Below are 21,501 nucleotides of genomic sequence, written 5' to 3'. Positions count from 1 at the left end.
CCAGGACACTGACCCGTCAGATGACACCATGTGGTATGTGCCATCAATGCCAACATATGTTTATTGGGTCCATCATTAAGGTAGTGGACACGGCTATAAAAATAAAAAGCAAATATAGCTGCTATTCTTGGGCAGTAGTTTATATTGCCCTATGCACACAATGCAATGAATACTATGTGGGCAAAACACAATGTAAATTGTCACAAAGAATGTATGAGCATTTTTATGAAATAGCACAACATAAGGAAATCAATGCCTTATATTGTCACTTAAAGGTATTTCCCCAACACACTTTTAAATTTGTGGTATTACAGCAGATACAAAATTAAGCTTGTGGGGGACCATGGAAGCTATATTTAGAAGAGAAAGAGGTATGGTGGCAGATTTATCTGAATGCTAGTTGTCCACCAGGATTAAGAGACACTGGGTCCATTTCTAGTTTGCTTAAATTAAAAGCCTATGATAGATAGAATTACATTCTTTATCACTGGAAATGTGGCAAAATGGAAAATTCAAATGGTAGATGGATGTAATGCAACATTAATAGTGCTGTGAATGTTTCTTTAAGGAACATGTATCTTTTTAAACTTGTAGGTTCCTGAATTTTTAAATGAATCATGTGGGGGTGTTTACTTGATGTCATTGACTGCTGGTAGTTATGACACTGGTATAAATGGCAGGGTATGTTTGTAAAATGGTGTCTAAAGAAGTTTGGTGATTTTAAGCCTGATGAAAGCACTTACCAATAAACGGTATTTTACTGGCTTTTGCACCTGTGGTTCTCATCCTTTGCTGCTAATTTTTGCTCTTTTGTTGATAAACTACTTGCCTAAGTATTTCTCTCCTATCATACTCATTGGAAGGGGGTGGGTATATTGGGTTCCTATTGAATTGTCAACAGCTTAGGTTGTCGAATGCTTAATCATCGACACCTAAGCTTCGAACGCTTACAATAGCGAACGACCACATCATCGAATTCTTTCCTCAGGAAAGAATTTGCATGGCCATTATCCGGGATTTGCCCTTTCCCCAATGTATAGCGATCTAGGAGTTGGTATATTTAGTTGGGGGGTGAAGCCCCTCACTATGTTTGGGTGAGTTTGTTTATTTTGTTTATGGAAGGCCACCCAAATTCTTTCCCAAGGAAAGAATTCAATGATGTGGCTGTTTGATATTGTTAGCTTTCGACGCTTAGGTGCTGATGTTTTATTCGGCAACCTAAGCTGTCGATGTTATGATATAGAAGCGGTATGTTCCTTCCTGTAAGTGTTATTACCCATATTACTGACATCCTTTTTCTGGATTTACCACCCCAACTCTTTCAGGTATCTGAATGGCACTTCCTTCCGATTTCAAGTCACAGCCCCTTACCTGGGCCTCTTCATTTTCAGTGTAGCTGAGAGGAGTCAAGACAAGCAGTCTATTCCTAAACCTTCTTTATCATTGACCCATCTTCCTACAGAATTACACCATTGTATTCTGTTGTATTTTTAACCATACTTTATGGGCAGGACAAAGTTGCATTACAGTAAATTAATTACCTTATAAAACATTTCTTTCATAGTCCATATTTGCAGCCTGATTCAGCTAATATCCTCATCTGCTGGGTCTGCATGGGTTTTATTTAGGACACAAAAGATTTGTTTCCACACCCCATATGCCTAATCTGGTGGAACAGACTATACATTATTCTAGGACAAAAAAGAGACATAATCCTCCTGTCTAAAATCCTGCCTAAGGCTTTCTACCCACCTTACTAGATTCCTGTGAATTGCAGCCTATTTCCAATTTGTGACCTGTGCCCCTTACTCAGATTACTCTTACTTTAAGTCTCACATTCCTAGACTACTTCCTACATTCCCTAGCTTCTTTCCCCCTTTCCTTTATTATACTCCTTCAGATCTTCTAATAGCAGTCTGATTTGTAGGTTGAAAAGGTCCAACCTTGTATTAGACAAGCAGACCATATCAGCCCTATAACAATCTGGGGCTCCATCTTTGAAATTAACCTGGTCATTCTTGTATTAAGATATTCTGTTAACTCTTTTAATACCTTTTGGAATTTGGTTTGTTCCTGAACATCCTGCCGATGATAGACCAATTTCTCAGTCCATTAAGTATTTGCTGCATAATGACAGAAGCATTTTTCTTTCACTTGTAACTAATATCATTTTACCCCAGATGTATGAACACAAAGTCTGCTGTTCAAAATCTGTTTTTCATCTGAGAATTTGGGGAACAAATGAAGCCATGGCATGGACCATCTCACTTCAATTTGCTGTTGTCAAAACAGAATTTTTTCTCTTTTAGGCAGACTCTCCCTTGTCTTTTGGCCCAATAGTAAAATGAGTGACCAATGGAGAATGCTGTCCTTGGACCTGCTAGAAAAGAGAAACATCAGCACCAGAATTGTCTTTAGGATATTCTACCATAACTGTTTATTCCTTTACTGCTTGCAATGTAGTTCTAATTCTGTTTTACTTTCTCCTGCTGTATTATATGCCACATTTGTTATAATTGTTTAATGTGTGTGTGTGTGTGTGTGTGTGTGTGTGTGTGTGTGTGTGTGTGTGTGTGTGTGTGTGTTGTGTGTGTGTTTGTGTGTGTGTGTGTGTGTGTGGTGTGCGTTTAAAATACAAACACACTGAATCTGATAGATGTTAAAAATGCCTTCAATGTCCATTTCTCCATAGAATTGATAGTGTTGTGAAACCTATGTGTTATAATCTTTTTCATGTGTTGTAATGAACTCTTTTTATCCTACTGTATATTTGCATATGTCTTCATTCTGTGTTTACGTCATATAATGTATTTTTGCACGTGGATTACTTTATATTACCATTGTATGAGATGATGTTTCACAGTTGCATATATGTACATTCTTTAATCGCGTTATACTTTGTGTCTAGTTTCATATTTAGTGTTACTATTTGCCTACTCTTCATTCTTCCTAGTGAGTGTTTCTGGAGCTTTTCTCACCAAGACTTTGATGAAAAGAGGCTGTCAGAGTTCAGTCAGACTATCTCAGTTAACAAATGCAAATAAATAATGATGTGCAATACATAATTATTGCTGTACTGAAACTGGTATTTGCATGGACAACATATTATAATTTCTTGATGCATACAGATGCATGTCATACTTTTTATAAGCTGTTTTTTAAACTTCTTTTCTACCTCCACCATCCTTCATAGTACCAACTCAGCATCCCAGTACCTATCCACACTGGGTCTACCAGCTTTCTTTGCCACCTCCTGGACTCAATCCAGTATGTTGGGGGCATTTGTGGAACTAGGCATCCAGGGAATCAGTATCTGTGAGCATCTGCCCCAGGAGGAGGGTGAGGGTCTTTCTGCTTTAAAACGTACTCATTTCCTCTCTCCTTTTGTGGACCCCATGGTATGCCTGGGGGATGGGCATCTAAATGGAGATGTGCTGCATATTGCTCCACATCTACAGCAGCTCAGCCATGCCTCTATCTTATATACCTCTTGAGGTGACCCTACCAGTGCGCCGTCCCCAGACACCACCAGGGATCAACAATATTAAAATGATTTCCTGAGTTTTGATCTTTCTCATTTTTTAATCTCATTCCAGTCATCATTTTACACAACTTTACACAGAGATTTACAAACGATCCTTCCCTTTCATATTTTTGTAATTTTTGGTAATTTGTAAGGTTTCCACATATTATATTTTTGCATATTGCATTGAGTGATAGCAGTTAGGCATGTTTTGTTTTCCATTTTGTGGATGCAGTGATAACAGTTTAACATGCATGATACTACTATGTGTACAAGCATATTAATAGCTGCATAGAGGCAGCTTTATCCACCAGGAAGGAGTACAGAACTAACTCAAAAAACTAGCCACCCTGGTGGAATCACAAAATCAATCGGATGTATAACAGGAGGAAGAAAACCATGGGAAAAATTAGGAGGTGCAGCACCCAGAAGGATAAAAGCACTCTCATCAAACTAAACAAACAACTCAAGAGGACAAATAAAGACTACCAAAGTCAAACTTGAGGTAAACTTGGCTTCCCAGGCAAAGGACAACCACAAAGCATTCTTTAGCTATGTCTGCAACCTCAAAGGCAATATACAATTCTGTGCAGAGCTTGAGCTACTTATACTGAACCAGAAAATATAGCAAACCTCCTGGCTGATAAATTCAGCTCCAACTTTACTCCTCTCTCCCTCTTAACCTTCCCTCAGGAAATATCATCAAATATAACTCCCCCTACTATTACTAGGAAACAGGTCCTTAATGCTCTCTCTAAGACCAAGAACACTGCATCAGTGGGCCCAGACAATATCCCAGGATGCCTTCTAAATAGCATGAAACACGACTTAGGACCTCTGGAATTCCTATTTAACTGTAGCCTCCAAACAGGCTTCGTGCCTCACGAATGGAGAAAGGCAACAGTCATCCCTCTGCACAAAGATGGGTCATCTACAGACCCTGGAAACTACAGACCCATAAGTCTCACTAGTCTTGCATGTAAAGCCATGGAAGGAATTATCATGGAGATGACCAACAGAGAAATAGTAAACCTCCAGACACTGGACACAACCCAGTTTGGTTTCGCCAAGGGCAGATCATGCCTATTCAACCTGGTGGACTTCTTTGAGAAGGTCACCAAAGCAATGGATAAGGGCAAAATCATTTACACTACCTACCTTGACCTGACCAAGGCATATGACACAATACCCCACTCGGGCATCGTTGACAAACTCAGGAGTTAGGTGAAACCCATATGCCACCCAGAGGATAGCCAACTGGCTCACAGACAGGACCCAAGAAGTTAGAATTGGGTAGTCCACCTCTACAAAGAGGCCAGTCACAAGTGGAGTCCCTCAGGGATCAGTCCTTGGACCCCTCCTTTTTGGCATTTACTTCTCAGAAGTCAAAGCCAATGTCAGTGGTCTCTGGCTAACTAAATTTGCAGATGATTCCAAATTAAGAGCTGTCATTGAATCTCACACTGACACAAATGTTCTCCAGGAGGGGCTGACACAGACAAATAACTGGTGTCAGAGCCATGGACTAAAACTAAATACCAAGAAATGCATAATAGTATCCTTTGGGAAGTCATCCATCCCTGGTAGCTGTCATATTGACAATACACCCCTTAGGGTTGACCCAGTAGTCAGGGACCTAGGGAGACACATAGACAGTAATCTAGCCTTTGATCATCACGTGTCTACAGTGGTGAGGAAATCATTCTATGTTGCACAACTTATAAACAAAGGCATGACATCTAAGTACAAGGAAGTCATTGTTCCACTGTATTCAGCATTCATCAGACTTATTATTGAGTACAGTGCACCCTTTGGTATGTACCTAACCCGGCATATCAACAATTGGAATGTCCACAGAGGTACCTCACTAAAGAAATACAGAGCGTAAGTAATACATCCTATGCAGACCGCCTCAAGGCCCTACCCCTGTATTCTGCCTCCTTGAGGGGAGATCTATGCCTGGCATACAAGGCATTGTCAGACCCCACTCTGATGGATCTCCTGCATATCCATAAAACAAACAGTAGCAAAAGTTCCAAGGACTTAAACCTTGCATGTGATATAAATAGGACCTGCTGGAGAGATAGGTATGTATTCCAGAGACTACCCCATCTATGGAACAGGCTCCCCATCCATGTGAAGCAAAGTTCCTCCCTAACCCAATTCAAGTGCAACTTGGACAATTGGATGGGAAACCAGAAATTAATCCCTGCTTTGGCACCTATGTCTCTAATGCAAACAGGTAACCTGTAAATGGTTCATCTCCCAGGCTCATGCTTACACTTATCAAGGGTATCAAAACTTGACAGAGATGTGGGATGCATGGCTAGGCTTAAAAAGACCCTTGTGGTCATTAGCCTAGTAAACACCAATGAACCTATGAACCTGTTTGCTTAGTGATTACATTTTAATAAGCATTTTTGTTTTTATGTTATTGTGTTATAACAATTTTAATTTAGCTGTTTAGGTTTCTTGCTATGGTTTTGTATTTGAAATATTAATTCTGGTAGTTCTGTTGGCGATACATTAGCTTACTATATTTTTTGTAGAATATGGCTTAGTTTATTAGGTTTAATTAATTCTGAATATGGATGATGCAGGTCAAATTATGATAATTGGTGGTGTTATAAATAAAATACTATGAATTTTATCTCAGATTGTTATTTTCATTATACTTCTCTATTTCTGACAGTTCTTTTCCCAGTTAGGGGTCGCCACAGTGGAACTCTGGTCCGCTACTGATTGGCAGTAGATTTTTATGGTGCTGAGGCACCAGCTCGATGCCCAACCTTCAATGAAGGCACTTCCATTTACACATGTCTTTTGAATGCCAGTCAACCGCAGGGGAGGACATGTGGACTCCACACAGAAGGTGCTCCAGCCGAGAATCAAATGTGAGAGCCTCTTGCTGTGAGGCGACAACACTACCGCTGCACCACTGCGGCTCTATTACTGACAGTTAATGTTATGAAATGACCTAGATCTCAAAGACTTATGAAAAAATATAAGAGAAGCTGCAATGATCCCGTCCTTATAATTATTGTACTGTTATCTTTTCACTAGCTAGGAGTTTACCAGATGAGGTAAGCTTTTGAGTACGCCTCTAGTCAATGGCCTTGGGTGGGTCAGCAGTGAGTTTATGCTTTCTGAACTTGTCACCTTTCTAGCAATGCATCACTGTTAATAAAACACTGCATTTTTTTTACCCAGGGGCCACCAAAGACATGGGGAAAATGCTTGGTGGTGATGAAGAGAAGGATCCTGATGCAGCAAAGAAAGAAGAAGAAAGACAAGAAGCATTGAGACAGCAAGAGGAAGAAAGAAAAGCTAAATATGCAAAGATGGAGGCAGAAAGGGAAGTTATGAGACAGGGCATTCGGGATAAGGTCAGTACTGTTTTAATGTCAACAGCTTTTTGATATAAGAAGGAATAAAGCTTTCATGTATGGCTATTGTTATTCATTCCACAATGCCTCTGTTCAGGGAAATGTTCTGAAATAAACATTACTCTACATTTCCTGTCACCTGAGGTGATTACTGCTTGATTTATTTCTGAATCACTGTATTGTTAGTTAACTACTAAGGGAAACTGTACCACTGAATAAATACTGTCAGCTTACTGGGCAGATGAACAGTATTGTAATGTTAAAGTTTGCACAATCTTAGACTACTTATGTTGTAATTCATTTTGGACATTTTATGTTTATCACTTTACATTCAGAGTATGTAATAAACAAAAGTACAACTGACATGATTGGCAAATAAAATAAAAACTCTAGGCTGCTGCGTTTATCAGAAATTGTTTCATAAAATATCTCATCCATTGTCTCCCTGCCATCTAAAAGCAATTTGTTAATGTAAATATGATCAGTTAACCTGAGGCATGATTTTGTAAAGAAATTCAATGAAAGCATATGAATACATTCTAAGTAGTAAACACTTTAAAAAAGCCAAAAAGGGCATTTTTGTTCAAAGACATAATTATTAAAATCACATACCATACAACACCAGTGATAATTATCCAATGTTTCATATGACAGGCAACAGCTGTCCTAATCATAAACCTAAACCCCAGTCCTACTGTAAGCTTAGCACCACAAATAATTCTAACCCAGAAACTAAATATCACCGTGAGCCTAATTATATCTTTAACCTTAACCCTGCTGGTATCCAAGACCATAAACTTGGTGCTAACCTCAAGCCAAAACCCTTCTTGCATCCTAAAGTCACTTTCTTTGTATAGTAACCATGTTCACAAAAATGTGATTTCATTAGACATAATGTTTAATCATATGAATTTCATCTAATGCAAAATTTGGAAACATCCCGGGGAGGATGGCCTAATGGTTAAGGTGTTTGCCTTACAAACACAAGGTGTGCAGGGTTTGAGTCTCACAAGGGCTAATTGGCTAGGCTTAAAATGGCTTGCAAGGGCAGTTAGCCTAGTACTAATCTATGAACCTCTATCTAATCAAATAAAATCAAATAAAATAAAATGGGGTCAGCTAAACTACCTATGGAACTCTTTGCCAGTTATTAAAATATTAGAGGAACTTAACTTAAACTGAGTGAACCAAAGAAAACACGTTTCAGTATAGCATCAAAGCTACTCTACACAAAAAATGAGGTTTGAGAACAAACCGCTTTGTCCAGGGACAAATGGTTAGAGGAAGTTAAATGTGGGGGGGGGGTTGATGGGGAAGGGGGTTAAGATTAAGAAATAAGGGCAGGTTTGATTAGATTCTGGGAAGGGAAAGGTTAATCTATTAAGGGGATTTTACAGGAAGTGAGGTAGCTGTAAGGTGGGTCTTAGGTGTTTTATATGATTGTAACTGGGAAGAGGAATCATATTTTGGTGTGATCTTGCTACCCACCCTCTCTCCCTTTCTTTTTTGTTTATTTTGGTTGGTATGGTTATGGAGGGGGGTATTGGATGGAGATGAGGTGCAGGCTTGTCCTTCTTCTGTTCCCCCTCTTGTGGTTGGGTGTTGATTCAAGGAGTTTGCGGGATGAAAATGTGAGCAGAGGTATGGACACTGAATATTTGGGCAGGATGAATGGGCTGTGCTGCCCAGATGTAAGTTACAATGATTTTACATGTTGTGGTTACAAGGTTATTTATGTTATAATTAACATTTGAAATGGTGCAATAAAGTTATGCAGGAAATTAATAAAAGTCTTCAAATGTCATTTTGGTGCCACGTGTTTTATTGAAGGGGACCAGGACATGAACAAATTTTTTGATATCCTAACAGACACATACATTTCAGATGTTTGTATAGAGATAAAAAAACACTATACAGGAGTTTTAAAGAGCTTCATAACTGCCAGTTTGAGAATAACTGTTCCAAGAACAGCAGGCAGTCTGGTGATTGGATAGAGATTTCCAAACGAGACAGGAATTGCATCTTTCCTTCCCAGTCCTTTTCTAAGCAACAGCTCCTCACAATGACAAAATTTATCATGACTAAACATTTTGTCTTCCCACCATGTTTTCAGGCTACGATACAACAAATAGATATATGGTTAGATAATGAAATACAAGCACTTGTTTTTATATATTCTGTGATTTTCCAGAGAGATATTCTGTTGGATAACATGTAAGGTATGCATTACTTCTGTATATTTTCCAGATATATAACTTTATGAGTCTAATTTCAGCTTTGCAATATTATTCTTTTTACTGGACTAGTAATACATAGTATATGTTATCTGGCTATTTAACTTTCCCTTTGGTTATGCATCCAGAGTTGTTGATTTTCCATTATTGTGAAACCAGCGCTGCTTTAATTTGTGAAACAAACTCTGCCGATACATTGGGATCTAAGAAAGGAAGCCCAATTTCAGCAGACAGATCGTAAAGGTAACATCCATATAAGGCAGCGTTCCCTTTAAAGCACACAACCAAACTAAATATATTACTTGTACAAACATGTCTACCTTCAAGTTTTGTATATTAATGATCAGTTATATGTTTTTCTTATCACATTAAGAACTTTTTTATGAAGGAAAAAGGGCGTACTGAAAGGAAATTGCTTCCTATATCAATACTGTAATAGCTTCCTTTCTTAATACCCTTTGTAAGGTCTGATTAATTAGTAATAATGGTAAAAGAATACAAGAAAAGAGGAGTCTCATAGATAGTATTGTACTCTGCATAAACGTGTTGGTACATTTATGCATTTAAGAATATAACTCCCTTATCCACATTTAAATCCTTTACGTCCGTTTTGTGCTAGGAGTGTAGAAACACAACATTATATGATGATTCATGAACCAACCAGTTCCTTACACACTACACTAACTTGTGGTTATGATAAAGATACTTCATTATATCTAGTAAATGGAATTATCTGTTTTTTTTTTTAAATGCACATTACTGGCAAGTTGGCAGGTGAAATTTTTTAGTAATCATGACAAACACTCTATATATTAGCCACATGGCACTAGTAGATTCGTCTCCATCAGTCTGCCAGTCTATGACCCTTCTAGTATAGTGTTGGTGATCTTAAACCCATTCCATTCTCACTAATTCCTGGTCTATATGTGCATGTGTCTTTTTCTCTCTCTTGTCTGTGGTCCTCCCTTTGTTAATGATCAGTAGGAGTATTCTGACTTCTCCGCTCAGCTGTCATTAATTAGAAACTGCTGCTTAGATCATGTGACTTGTCAGGGAGTCATGCAGTTGCTTACCATGTCAAACTGCCCATTATCTACCACCCTATCGATGGCGACTGGATTAACTCCTCTTACCCAGCTAACCCATAAGATATCCATCTCCTGAACTTTACCTGAGAAACACATGGATGTAATGAAACTAGCATGCTGCAGTAGATACCAGGTTTGTCTCATTGCCATTCTAAAGAGGTGCATAATGATTCCACTCTAGAGTAGCCAGTTTGAAGGTGTTTACTAGATGGTCTTTACTATGCAATGCCTATAGTGGTCCTTAGATTACCAGACCCCCACTTTGCTGATCCCCATCATATATGCTGCATGCTGTATAAGCTGTGTAATACATATTCAAGAATCCCATCCTAACTCCTTGATTCTCTGTATATCACATTACGGCTTTCAGCCTTACAGTATACCTATTATAGTCCTGGAAAAGTGCCTATCATACCCCTAACAGTACTGTGAAAATATCCCAAGCACAACACTATACCTTCCAATATCTTAAAACATTACTGAAATTTTAATCCATTATTTTTTTCCCTTTATTTCATGGATCTTGACAAAAAAAATGTTCATGCTAATGACAAACACAGGACTGACTCTAGAAGGTGCAGTACCAGATCAATGGGGCAGGGAAGGTAGGTATCCTAGAATAAAGAAGACATTTGAATAGAAAACAATTAGACTGCATATGTTCTGTTCTTGAGTGCACATAAATATTTATTGTCAATCCCACCTCTCAACCTCTTAGAGCAAGAAATTTGGACAAAGCCATACATAATTGGTGACAAAAGCCCCAAACTAGGGTACATTTGTAAATATTGCTTCTACAAACTTAGAAAGTTGATAGAATAACAGTTTTTCCATTAGCATGGTCTGAAGGGTATGAAGTCTGAAAATCATATGTCTGTCATTATTTTCTGACTTCAATCTTTAATGAATTGCCAATAATTTGCTAGAAAACCACACTTATATGAAAAATGTAGCAAAAATATGAGACCAAATCTGGACATTCTGTGAAAATCTGTACAGTTGAGAGATATATACTGTCAACAGTGAATCCTGCTTCTGGATATTCCTTAAACATCTGGAAGAGGGGAAAAATGGGGATCATGAGAAAAGAACTATAAGTAGTTGAGACTGCCTGCCTGTCTGAGCCCCGCATCTTCCATAAACTGGGTGACATGATATATTTACACAAGCTCCTCCTGCTCTAGCCTCATTATGTACCACCTGGCACTATGCCACCTGTCAGGCTCACGTAGCACTTTTAGATTGACACCAGATCCTTATTCACATTACTGCAGTTTTCTATTATGCTATGTATATTTGTATCAGTAGAATAGAAATACAGTTTATTTAACCAGCCATTGTCAAAGTTACACATACTCATAAAAATCTCCCTCGTGTCATCTTTCATAATAAGCCTTCAGCCTCCCTATGTATTTGTTAAATATACCTTAAACTCTAGATACTGGAATACAAATTACTAAAATGAGGCATTGTCACTTCTTCTCATGTAAGATCCATGTCAAAGATCACGTCACATTACATTCTTATTAAAAATAAGAAAAAAGGGTTGAAGCTGGAATTGCTTGTTTAAACCAAGGTTTATAAACATATGTATAGACACACACACACACACACACGCATATATATATATATATATATATATATATATATATATGTAAAAATATATATATATATGTATCTATGTGTGTGTGTGTGTGTGTGTGTGTGTGTGTGTGTGTGTGTGTGTGTGTATATATATATATATATATATATATATATATATATATATATATATGTATATAGAGACACATGTATGGGTCCAGCTTAACTAGCTGATGCAAATGTCAGCATTCCTGCTTACTTTGTTTGGTCAGCAGGAAAGCTAACTGACATTTGTGAGAGCTGTTATTAATATTGAGGTCAGGAACTATGCCCTTTCCTTGTTGCTGTGCAATCGTACAGTTGATATATTTTATTATTAGGGGGTGTGCAGGGATGCAAAAATGTTTTATTTGCATTCTCTAAAATTATGTCACTGAGCATGCATAGTTCATTGTCATTTTTATGTTTGTCAACAATTTATATGTCAACTTTGTAGTGTTTCTACCTTATTTAGTAAATACAGATACACACTCTTATGTATAGACATGTATATACAGAGATAGATATTTATATCAATATAGAGATCTATCCTTTCTTCTCTCTCTCTCTCTGTCTATATATATATATATATATATATATATATATATATGTGTGTGTGTGTGTGTGTGTGTGTGTGTGTGTGTGTGTGTGTGTGTGTGTGTGTGTGTGTATGTGTGTGTATATATATATATATATATATATATATATATATATATATATATATATATATATATATATATATATATATATATATATATATATATATATATATACACACACATATATACACGCACAATATATATAGCTATATAGATATAGATAGATAATATATGTGTATCATTGCAAGCCATGCGATTCCACATAATCAAAGTAAATCCAGACATGCATTCTTTAAACTGGACATGTAACCATGCACTCCACTGACTCTCTTATTTCTAAATGCATTGCTTCTGTGATAATATAACTGTGTAGGTGAGGAGAAAGTTCCTTATTCACACAATTATGCACTCCCCAATCTCTCACAATCATAGTCTCTTCCTGCAATGCCTTACAAATCTATACTTCCACAAACCAAATGATTCATACCTCCGGATCACTCAAACATTCAGGTAACCTAATATTTCCCTTCCTGTAATGTGCAATGATCTCAAGACCAAAAAACAAAAACATACACATATACACTCAAAGTCTAATTCACAAGCTTCTTAGTGTGACACATTCAACCAAATGGAGTTGAGCTGAGCTGCTCTCAACAGACTGAGAGTAATATGTGTGTGTGTGTGTGTGTGTGTGTGTGTGTGTGTGTGTGTGTGTGTGTGTGTGTGTGTGTGTGTGTGTGTGTGTGTGTGTGTGTGTGTGTGTGTGTGTGTGTAGATGTGTATACATATGGGTCCATTCAGTTGTTCAAAAGTTCTGATGATTGAAATTTCAGACATTGAACATGCAGAATATTGTTGAAATGCTGGCCGAGTATTGTGCAAATGCTGGCAGAAGAAAAATGTCAATATTTGTATATGGGTGATCGCGTAATAACAGGGCTAGGGTTTTTGCCATTTCTGCTATTTTGTGCAGTGTCAGAGTTTGTGTACATTAGTTTCAGGGAGAGTGGACGTTAACTTTTTATGATTTTCAGTGTTCTAACAGCTGCTGTTTTGTTCAAAAATGTGTATGTTTGGTTAACTGACATAGGCCCATATACGTGTTTGTATGTGTGCATGAGTGTATGTGTGTGTGCGTGTGTTTATATATATATTCACAGTCATATATACATACATAAATATCTTAATGAAGAATTATACTTATGAAAGGGAGAGTGTACTAATATGTGAGGAATCTGTATATCACACTGACATAAGAAAGAATCACTAAATATGAAATTAGTATATTACCTGACTTATGTTACTGATGGAATGTCTGTCTTATCTGTGAATTTAATGTTACAAGCTAACAAACTGTACTCATAATGAACATGTTTAGTGCTGGTAACCCCAGTGACCCTTTCCATTTCTGTGTTTTCAACCTATAGAGTGTAATATGATAGCATTAAGGGAAGGCTGAGTGCTGCTTCCTTTGTGGTAACTGTAAGGCTAGAGTGGAGGTGAGGTCAGAAGCATACTATCCCTCCAGACTCTGGTGTGCAGTTGACATCAACTGACACCTTGACATACCTCACTGCACTTATAAAATAACTACCAATATTCCACAAACAGAGTGAAACAACTCTAAAGAAACCAATAATCCACAAAGGAGTTGTTTAAAAGGCAACACAACCACGAATTCAGTCTCCAAAAAAAATGTTAATGAATTCCAGTCTAGCGAACAGTATATTAACGTTCTTTTATTGCCAAACATGTGTTTTCGTCCCAAAACATTAGGACTTCATCAGATACACTTAAAGACTCTAATTACATCTTTATATACCAATTTGATTAAAAATTAACCTATAATAATAGTCTCATTTAATTCAAACTAAAAATCATTTTCTACTACCTCATAAATATTCATTACCATCATTAATATTTATTGTTAAAACCATTCATTTATTTCAAAACGTCTTTAAAAACCTTTATTAAATAAATTGTATATGCTTATGACCTTATGAGTTATTAAAATGTGAAATCAATGTATAAAACTATAAATATTGCACTCTTTATGTCTCTAAATAAATATGCCGAAATAAGTATGTTTTTTCCTTTTAGTAGATCACCCTCTAATGTATAAAACTGGTAAAGCACCTGAATTCCTAAAAGCACCATTTAATGACAGAACATATATATGTGTTTGTTAAAATTATATGTATAAATATAATAAATAGATATAAATATAATAAATATACATATAATAAATATATATTATAAATATGATCAACTAAATTAAAAATTCTGGTGATGTTATATAATAAATATATTTGTTGATTAAGTGTAAAAACTATACTTTATTATACTTTAATTTTAACAAAGGTCCTATGGAAATAGTCTCATTTAAACCAAGTTTCCTACTGGCATCAAGGAAAACCTGCCACCACAATTCTCTACCTTCTAGTCTTACTTCCCATGGACCCCCTCTAAAATCTGGTTTCACGTGTTCTAACACGAAAAATAAATAATTGGCTCCTTCACAAGTTTTTGAATGTTTATAAAGTGCATTTGTTTCTCTGGCCCTACTGATATCGTATAAGTGTTCATAAATACGTCTTCGGAACACTCTCTCAGTTTTGCCAATATAAAATGCCTGGCATTGTTGACAAATAGATATGTATACCACTCCCTGTGTATTACAAGTATAAATGTCCTTATTTTTTATATTTTTATTTCTACTTTCTATAAATAACTCTTTCTGATTCATAACATACGGACATTGGGAGCATTTTCCACATTTTGATGTTCCTATTCTAATATTAACTTTTTTATGCTTATTTAGCCCTTCCAATTTTTTCCTAATATTATGTGGGTTCTTATATGTTATATTAGGTTCCATCTTCTTAATTTCATCCAAGTCTGATAATAATGAAAATTTTTCCCATTCTTTCATAAATATACTTCTTATATTTTTGTTGAAATTGTTAAATTCAACCACCAGTCTCTTTTTGAGTGGTTCATCATTCATTCCTGGACTAACTTCTCTCACTTTTTCACTTTCCATTTGTCCCTTTATAGGTTGAAATTTGGTCAGTCTCCCTGTCTCAACTTCTTTTCTGATCAGGGTAACCAATTCCTGCGGGTAACCTCTCTCTAAAAACATCACTTCCAATTTATTACATTCTTCAAAGAAATCCATTTCCCCACTCGTCATCCTAGATCCTCTCACAAATTGACCTTTTATTATATTTTTCTTACAATGTGGAGGATGAGAACTTTCATAGTGGAGATAGGAATTTACATATGTATGTTTTCTATATACCCTAGTCTCAAATTGATTATTTTTCTTTAAAATTTCAATGTCCAAATAATTAATAAATTCATTATTCATAGCATATGTAAAATTCAAAAAATTAGTGGTGGAGCCAATATATTCCATGAATTCTAAAAATTTCTCTTCACCCCCTATCCAAAAAATAATAATGTCATCAAGAAATCTGTGATAATGTGTCCAAAATTTACTATAAACAGACTGCATAATATATTTTTCCTCCCATTTAGAAAGAACAATATTAGCAAAGGTGGGGGCACATGCAGCCCCCATTAGAGTCTTTAAGTGTATCTGATGAAGTCCTTATGTTTTGGGATGAAAACGCATGTTTGGAAATAAAAGAGCGTTAATATACTGTTCGCTAGACTGGAATTCATTAACTTTTTTTTGGAGACTGAATTTGTGGTTGTGTTGCCTTTTAAACAACTCCTTTGTGGATTATAACTACCAATATTTTATGTATAGTGAAATGCATTTTGAATATATTTTGGATGGAAAATATAAATAAAGCATTTCTTTATCACTGTTTGGACCTCATTAGTCATCAACCTTAAAGTACCAGTACCAGTGAGATATTCTTTCTTCAGTCTCCATGACTTTTGAAGAATGCTCTCTGAAGAGGTAAGATTAAAAGATCAGAAAGCATTACTCTGCAGGAAATCATGGGATTTTTGTCTTCTGCCTTTGTTGGCCAGCAGGTGTGGTACAATGTCTGCTATACTCTGTCGCTATATGGTTGCTTGTTTGTGCACACCCCCTGTGCCTGGCTGCAGAGGAGCACTGTTGTGGCATGTTGTCACCCAACACCCTGTGTCACTGTCTCCTGCATGGAGTGGTGTGCATGCTGCAATCTAAGCAAAGAAGTCTGTCCTGTAGTGGGATGTGTAACGACTCATCTGTCTAGGATGGAAAGGCATTTTAAGTATGCTGCAGTCTAACCAAAGGGGTCTGTCCTGTAGTGGGATGTATAGTAACCCATCAGTCTAGGATGGCAAGCCATTTTAAGCCACTCACTTCTGTCTTTCCCATTCACGTCTGTTAGCCCCTTGACTGCTATTTGATGCTAGTCTGGCCTGGAGACAGTGCTCTATTTCTCAGCACCATATAGAACTGACTGCACTAAAAAGTAGCAGAGGTTCCTTTGACAAAGATAAATATTTCTTTGTGACAGCAAAGGCATTGTTCATTTTTATCTGCAGTCATGCATCAACAGACACACTACAAACTGAGTTTGTAATTTACATGTTTTTTTGTTCAGATAATGTTATAAAATACAAAAGGTAATATGTGTACTTCTGAATAACAAGAGGGTATTATCAAGCATAAATCAGCAATACGTACAATACTGAAGAATGGGTGAATGTCTGAAAATGCAAAACCAGTGCTAACTAAGGATGGATGTACTAGAGACCTGTCAAAGCAGATGTAGTGCACTGATTTGAAATTTATGAGTTCACCTCCTCTAGGAGTGAAGAAATGTGTAGGCACTGATAAACTAATTCTCTACAATCATTGTTTACTGGTGACCTGTTTAACTAAAGCTCAGTGATTTACTGGCACAGTTTCATACTTTTACTGCAGACAGCAACATTCATATTTAGCTCAATATACTTTTTATATAGCCTTGGTAGTACTGAAAAACCAAAGTAAGTCGTATTCATACTCATTAGGTTAGCTATGGACAAGTAATGTTTCACATTTTTTAAATATGTTGTCACAATAAAAGATGTGGCTTTAAATATGCACAATATACAAATATTAATGATAAGATTTATTTTTGGAAGGGTACAGGGAAGTTTAAACAAAGAATTTAGATGCATCATAAAGAATGTTGCCAAATGACCCCCTTGCATAGGCACTGTAAATTTAATGTTGGTTTCATAAAGCATTTTTGGACTGGACAGAGATGCTCTGCATGACATAAGCCATGACATTTGCAAGGATTGTGCTTTTATTATATCTAATAGATATAGCTAATGGGAGTAGACAGAGTTTACACGGTCGGCATGGGTGTGCACCCCAGATTTGCTGATCAAAGCATTCTTGACAACATACTTTAGTGTGTCATTGAATGCTATATTTCATTCTGAGGTAAATTTTTGGTTTAATGAGAATGTTTATGGGAGAGGATACATGTAGTCCAATAATAAAATGTCAAAAGCTGAACTACTGTGTTGTAATAATATTCCATAATGTCTCAAGTCATTAGTGTATGCAAATATGTATGTTCCAGAGACATATTTTACAGGGGGTCTACTTCAGCAGACCAAATTTACACTTATTCAAACTGTAGACTACTGAGACTACAACACCAAAATAGCAATAACCCGAACCTTCACATTACTGAAGCTTTTTACAAAGAAAGAAGACACTTGGCCAATATGTAACAAAATAATGCATCAAAGTATGTCAGACCCACCTGAGTGTGCCCCCCAAACCCCTTTAACTGAATATACCAACCCTGGGATCACACTACAGTGGGAAAAAGGGCAAATTTCCCCGTGCTGGCCAAGTGTCTCCAATCCATGAAAAAAAAAATCGGTAATGTTCAAGTTTGGTTTATTGAAATTTCGGTGCCGTCTTGTTATCTCACTGCTGTGCTTGAAATTTCAGTGCTGTCTTATCCTAAATCTGAAATTCGGGTAAGTGTAAATTTGGTTTAACAAAGTAGACCCTTTTGCAGCACCTCTTTTCTTGTTTGTCTATTACACATATACACGCACATACACGTGCACTCACATGCACACACAAATACACTCATGCACAAATACAGACACACACACGAACATTCTTTATTTTCATTCTTTGCATGTCTTTGTTGAAGTCTTCAGGTGCACTGCAGATATTTTACGATCCTTGTTAGTAACTGGTAATTAGCTTTTCTTTAGCTTCACCTGCAGAAATGTTGCAGGAAAATAATTACAGTAAATATTACTTGACAGCAAATGAAAAATAATAAATTTACAGGTGTAATGTGTTCACATTATTCAGAAACGATCCTACAATATAGGTAGAGATGCAATGCACTTTTTAACCTGTACTAGATGTAAAGTACTTCTAGGAAAGTCTGCAGAAAAACATCTTAAGACGGAATGGAGATAATTTAATGAACTAGTAGATGTCATTATACACCATTGTTTAGTTTTACAGAAAAAGGTAACACAGACTCTCATCTCGCAGCATGAACACAATCAAAAGCAGTATCCTCTTGCTCACATACGATGGCTAGTGTTAAGTGCTATGTAAGGCAGTTTAAGGTCTCTGTGTAATAAATAATTAGCAAGAATATTAAATTCACTAGAAGTAACAATCAAGAAGTGTAGAAACTTAGAAGCTAGCTTTTCCACCAGCAGTTTAAACACTGTATATCAATAATTGTAAGATGTACGCATTAGTGACAGTCTGTATTGGAATACAGAATGAGATGTATAGCATCTAGATGTCATAGCTTTAAAAATGATGCATTATACAAAGAAACATTGAGATGACTATAAAATTCACAAAATTCAAATGCAGAGCAATATTTCTATGGGATTTATTTTGTTTGTTTAATGGGATCGTACACTAGTTACAGTAGACCCTTTGTAGGCAGTCAGGATTTTAATTATTTAATATTCATTCATTTGAAAAAGTGAGTGGTTTAGCAACTACAGTCTCAGAACTTTTGGTTTAAAGTATTTTATAATTTCTGATATTTCTCATTCTGCAAATGTGGCTGATAATACAAGCATATGGCATATAAGTTTGGTTAAGTTTTATCAATTTTTATGACAGAAATTCTGGAAAGGAAGTTGGGGGCTGGGGACCTGCCCTTGTTACAAAGGCATTTGTCTGCCCTTCTTCTTACATGTATTTTGGCAGAGTTTTATCACTGAGTCACATGGAAGATGTATATCTGGAAGTGTGGAAGTGGACCATGGAAACACTACAGCATCTCATGTCTAGGTCTTTATTTCACATGATATGGGCGTCAAGTACAAATCTGAATGTTTGAAATATTAATCGAATTTTAACTTTTACAAAGGATTTCTGGGGGAAAGCCCACCATATCCTGCATACAGGTGGCTATGCAACTGCCTACCCCACAATATTATCAGTAACTCAAAGGCTGCTGTATCTTGGAGGAAAGGAGACTCACTATTGCAGTAGCCAAACGTTTCTCGTTCTATTTCACAAAGCTGTTCCTATCTGATTACTTTCATGGAAGCTATTGATCTACAATCCAATATACTGCCGCCTAACAGAAAATAGTTGCAGGCCCGTGGTCATTTATATTTAGTATAAGAAAAATAAGTGTTATCAATATCTTTTACAATTGCATACTGGATCTCTATTACAATAAAGTAAGACTGTGATGCAGAACTACAGTCCATAAGGCTTTCCTGACACTTCCTGATGGGTTTAACATGGTTCTGCCATCATGACACATTCATCTCCAGCCCCATCATGCCTCACTCTCCTTAGAAGTAATGATTTGACTTGTGAAAAATATCTAGTGATAGTGAAAGGGGTCCTGGCTAACCGGATCCTCTGATGTTCATTATTTTACAGCTCAAAGTTGGTTAAAAAATAGGAGGTGACTGGACTAACTGATTTGAAAGACTGCACTTCAGATATACATCAGAAAACTGCAATATTTTTTTTTTTTGTAGGGTGCAATCTATCCCACCCCTGCATTCACCTGAGTATACTAACTTCAAGATCACATAAACCTGGGGAAAAGAGAAAAAGTGAGGGAAAACATCACCTTCTTAACCATCTGTGAATTCACATTTATAAAACCCTGCCTGACAGCCTTCCATTTATAATGGTCTGAATATTATTTAATTGTTATTGATAAACATTAGGGGAAACAGTAAAAATATTTTTAATTATTTTATTACATTATCATCTGTAGAATTAAAGACAAAGACAGCGATACATTTTGTAAAAGTGCAGAACATATCATATTATCTGAAAAGAAGTGTTATAACACTTTTGGTAGGAATATAATAGACAAGTCCACCAAAAAGTTACAGTGAGGTGATCTGCTTGTATCCTGCAAATGAAAAGTTAAGAAATCCATCCATGTAAGTGACCCCTGTTAACTAGCTCCAGAATAGGGGTTAATGTACACAACATTATATCCTGTGCCATATGCCATCTCTGCCTTAATCACTAGAGAAGGGGAATTAACTGTTTTCCAGCAGTATGTAATCAAACAATTGATGACTACTGATATATGAAATTCCCAAATAAACCAATGAAAGGTAAGCCATAATGGCTAGTTTAATAATAGGTACAGTTGACTGGAAGAGACTTAACTATTTTTGGTGAGAGCAGGTCCAGTTCCTGTCCTTATTATCTTCATCTGGACTTGACATGTCCCCCACATCTCTTACTAGTCATTTTGTCAAGTACCTCATCAGAGACAAACATTAGTGCACATATTTTCAAGTGTGGAAAGAAAGAAAGAAAATCCAGAGACCTAAAATCCTAATGTACGCTAGGAGCTATCAGATTCTCTGCACTATGTACTGCCTGTACAATGGTAATCTATTTCTGATATGTTCCCATCAAATGAATTTGGTATGATGGTCTTAAATAAATCAGTATATGCTGGTTTTACTCCCAAAATTTTACAAGGCTCTAGCACCCTAGATCCATAAGCATAGTGCATGGTAGCATAAATGCATTCTGTATACTCTGTTTGACATGCTGCTATTCACTGCCATATTTCATAGACATGACCAGTAGCATAC

The 21,501-nt window shown here is 36.5% G+C and overlaps 1 protein-coding gene across 2 annotated transcripts in view; it reads left to right on the top strand.

Moving 5' to 3' along the window:
• CPLX1 (complexin 1) overlaps positions 1-21,501 on the top strand; it is a 603,685-nt gene that overhangs the window by 419,198 nt on the left and 162,986 nt on the right. For both annotated transcript variants that reach the window (XM_044064292.1, XM_044064293.1), the window contains exon 3: positions 6,734-6,909. In XM_044064292.1, coding sequence (XP_043920227.1) covers positions 6,734-6,909 — 176 coding nt within the window. The remainder of the gene's footprint in view (positions 1-6,733; positions 6,910-21,501) is intronic.

Source organism: Protopterus annectens, chromosome 2.part2 (assembly GCF_019279795.1).
Source record: "Protopterus annectens isolate FY-2018-M chromosome 2.part2, PAN1.0, whole genome shotgun sequence".
NCBI classification, from domain to species: domain Eukaryota; kingdom Metazoa; phylum Chordata; order Ceratodontiformes; family Protopteridae; genus Protopterus; species Protopterus annectens.
Note: the sequence above shows the minus strand (reverse complement) of the source record. Positions and strands in the feature narration are given on the sequence as shown.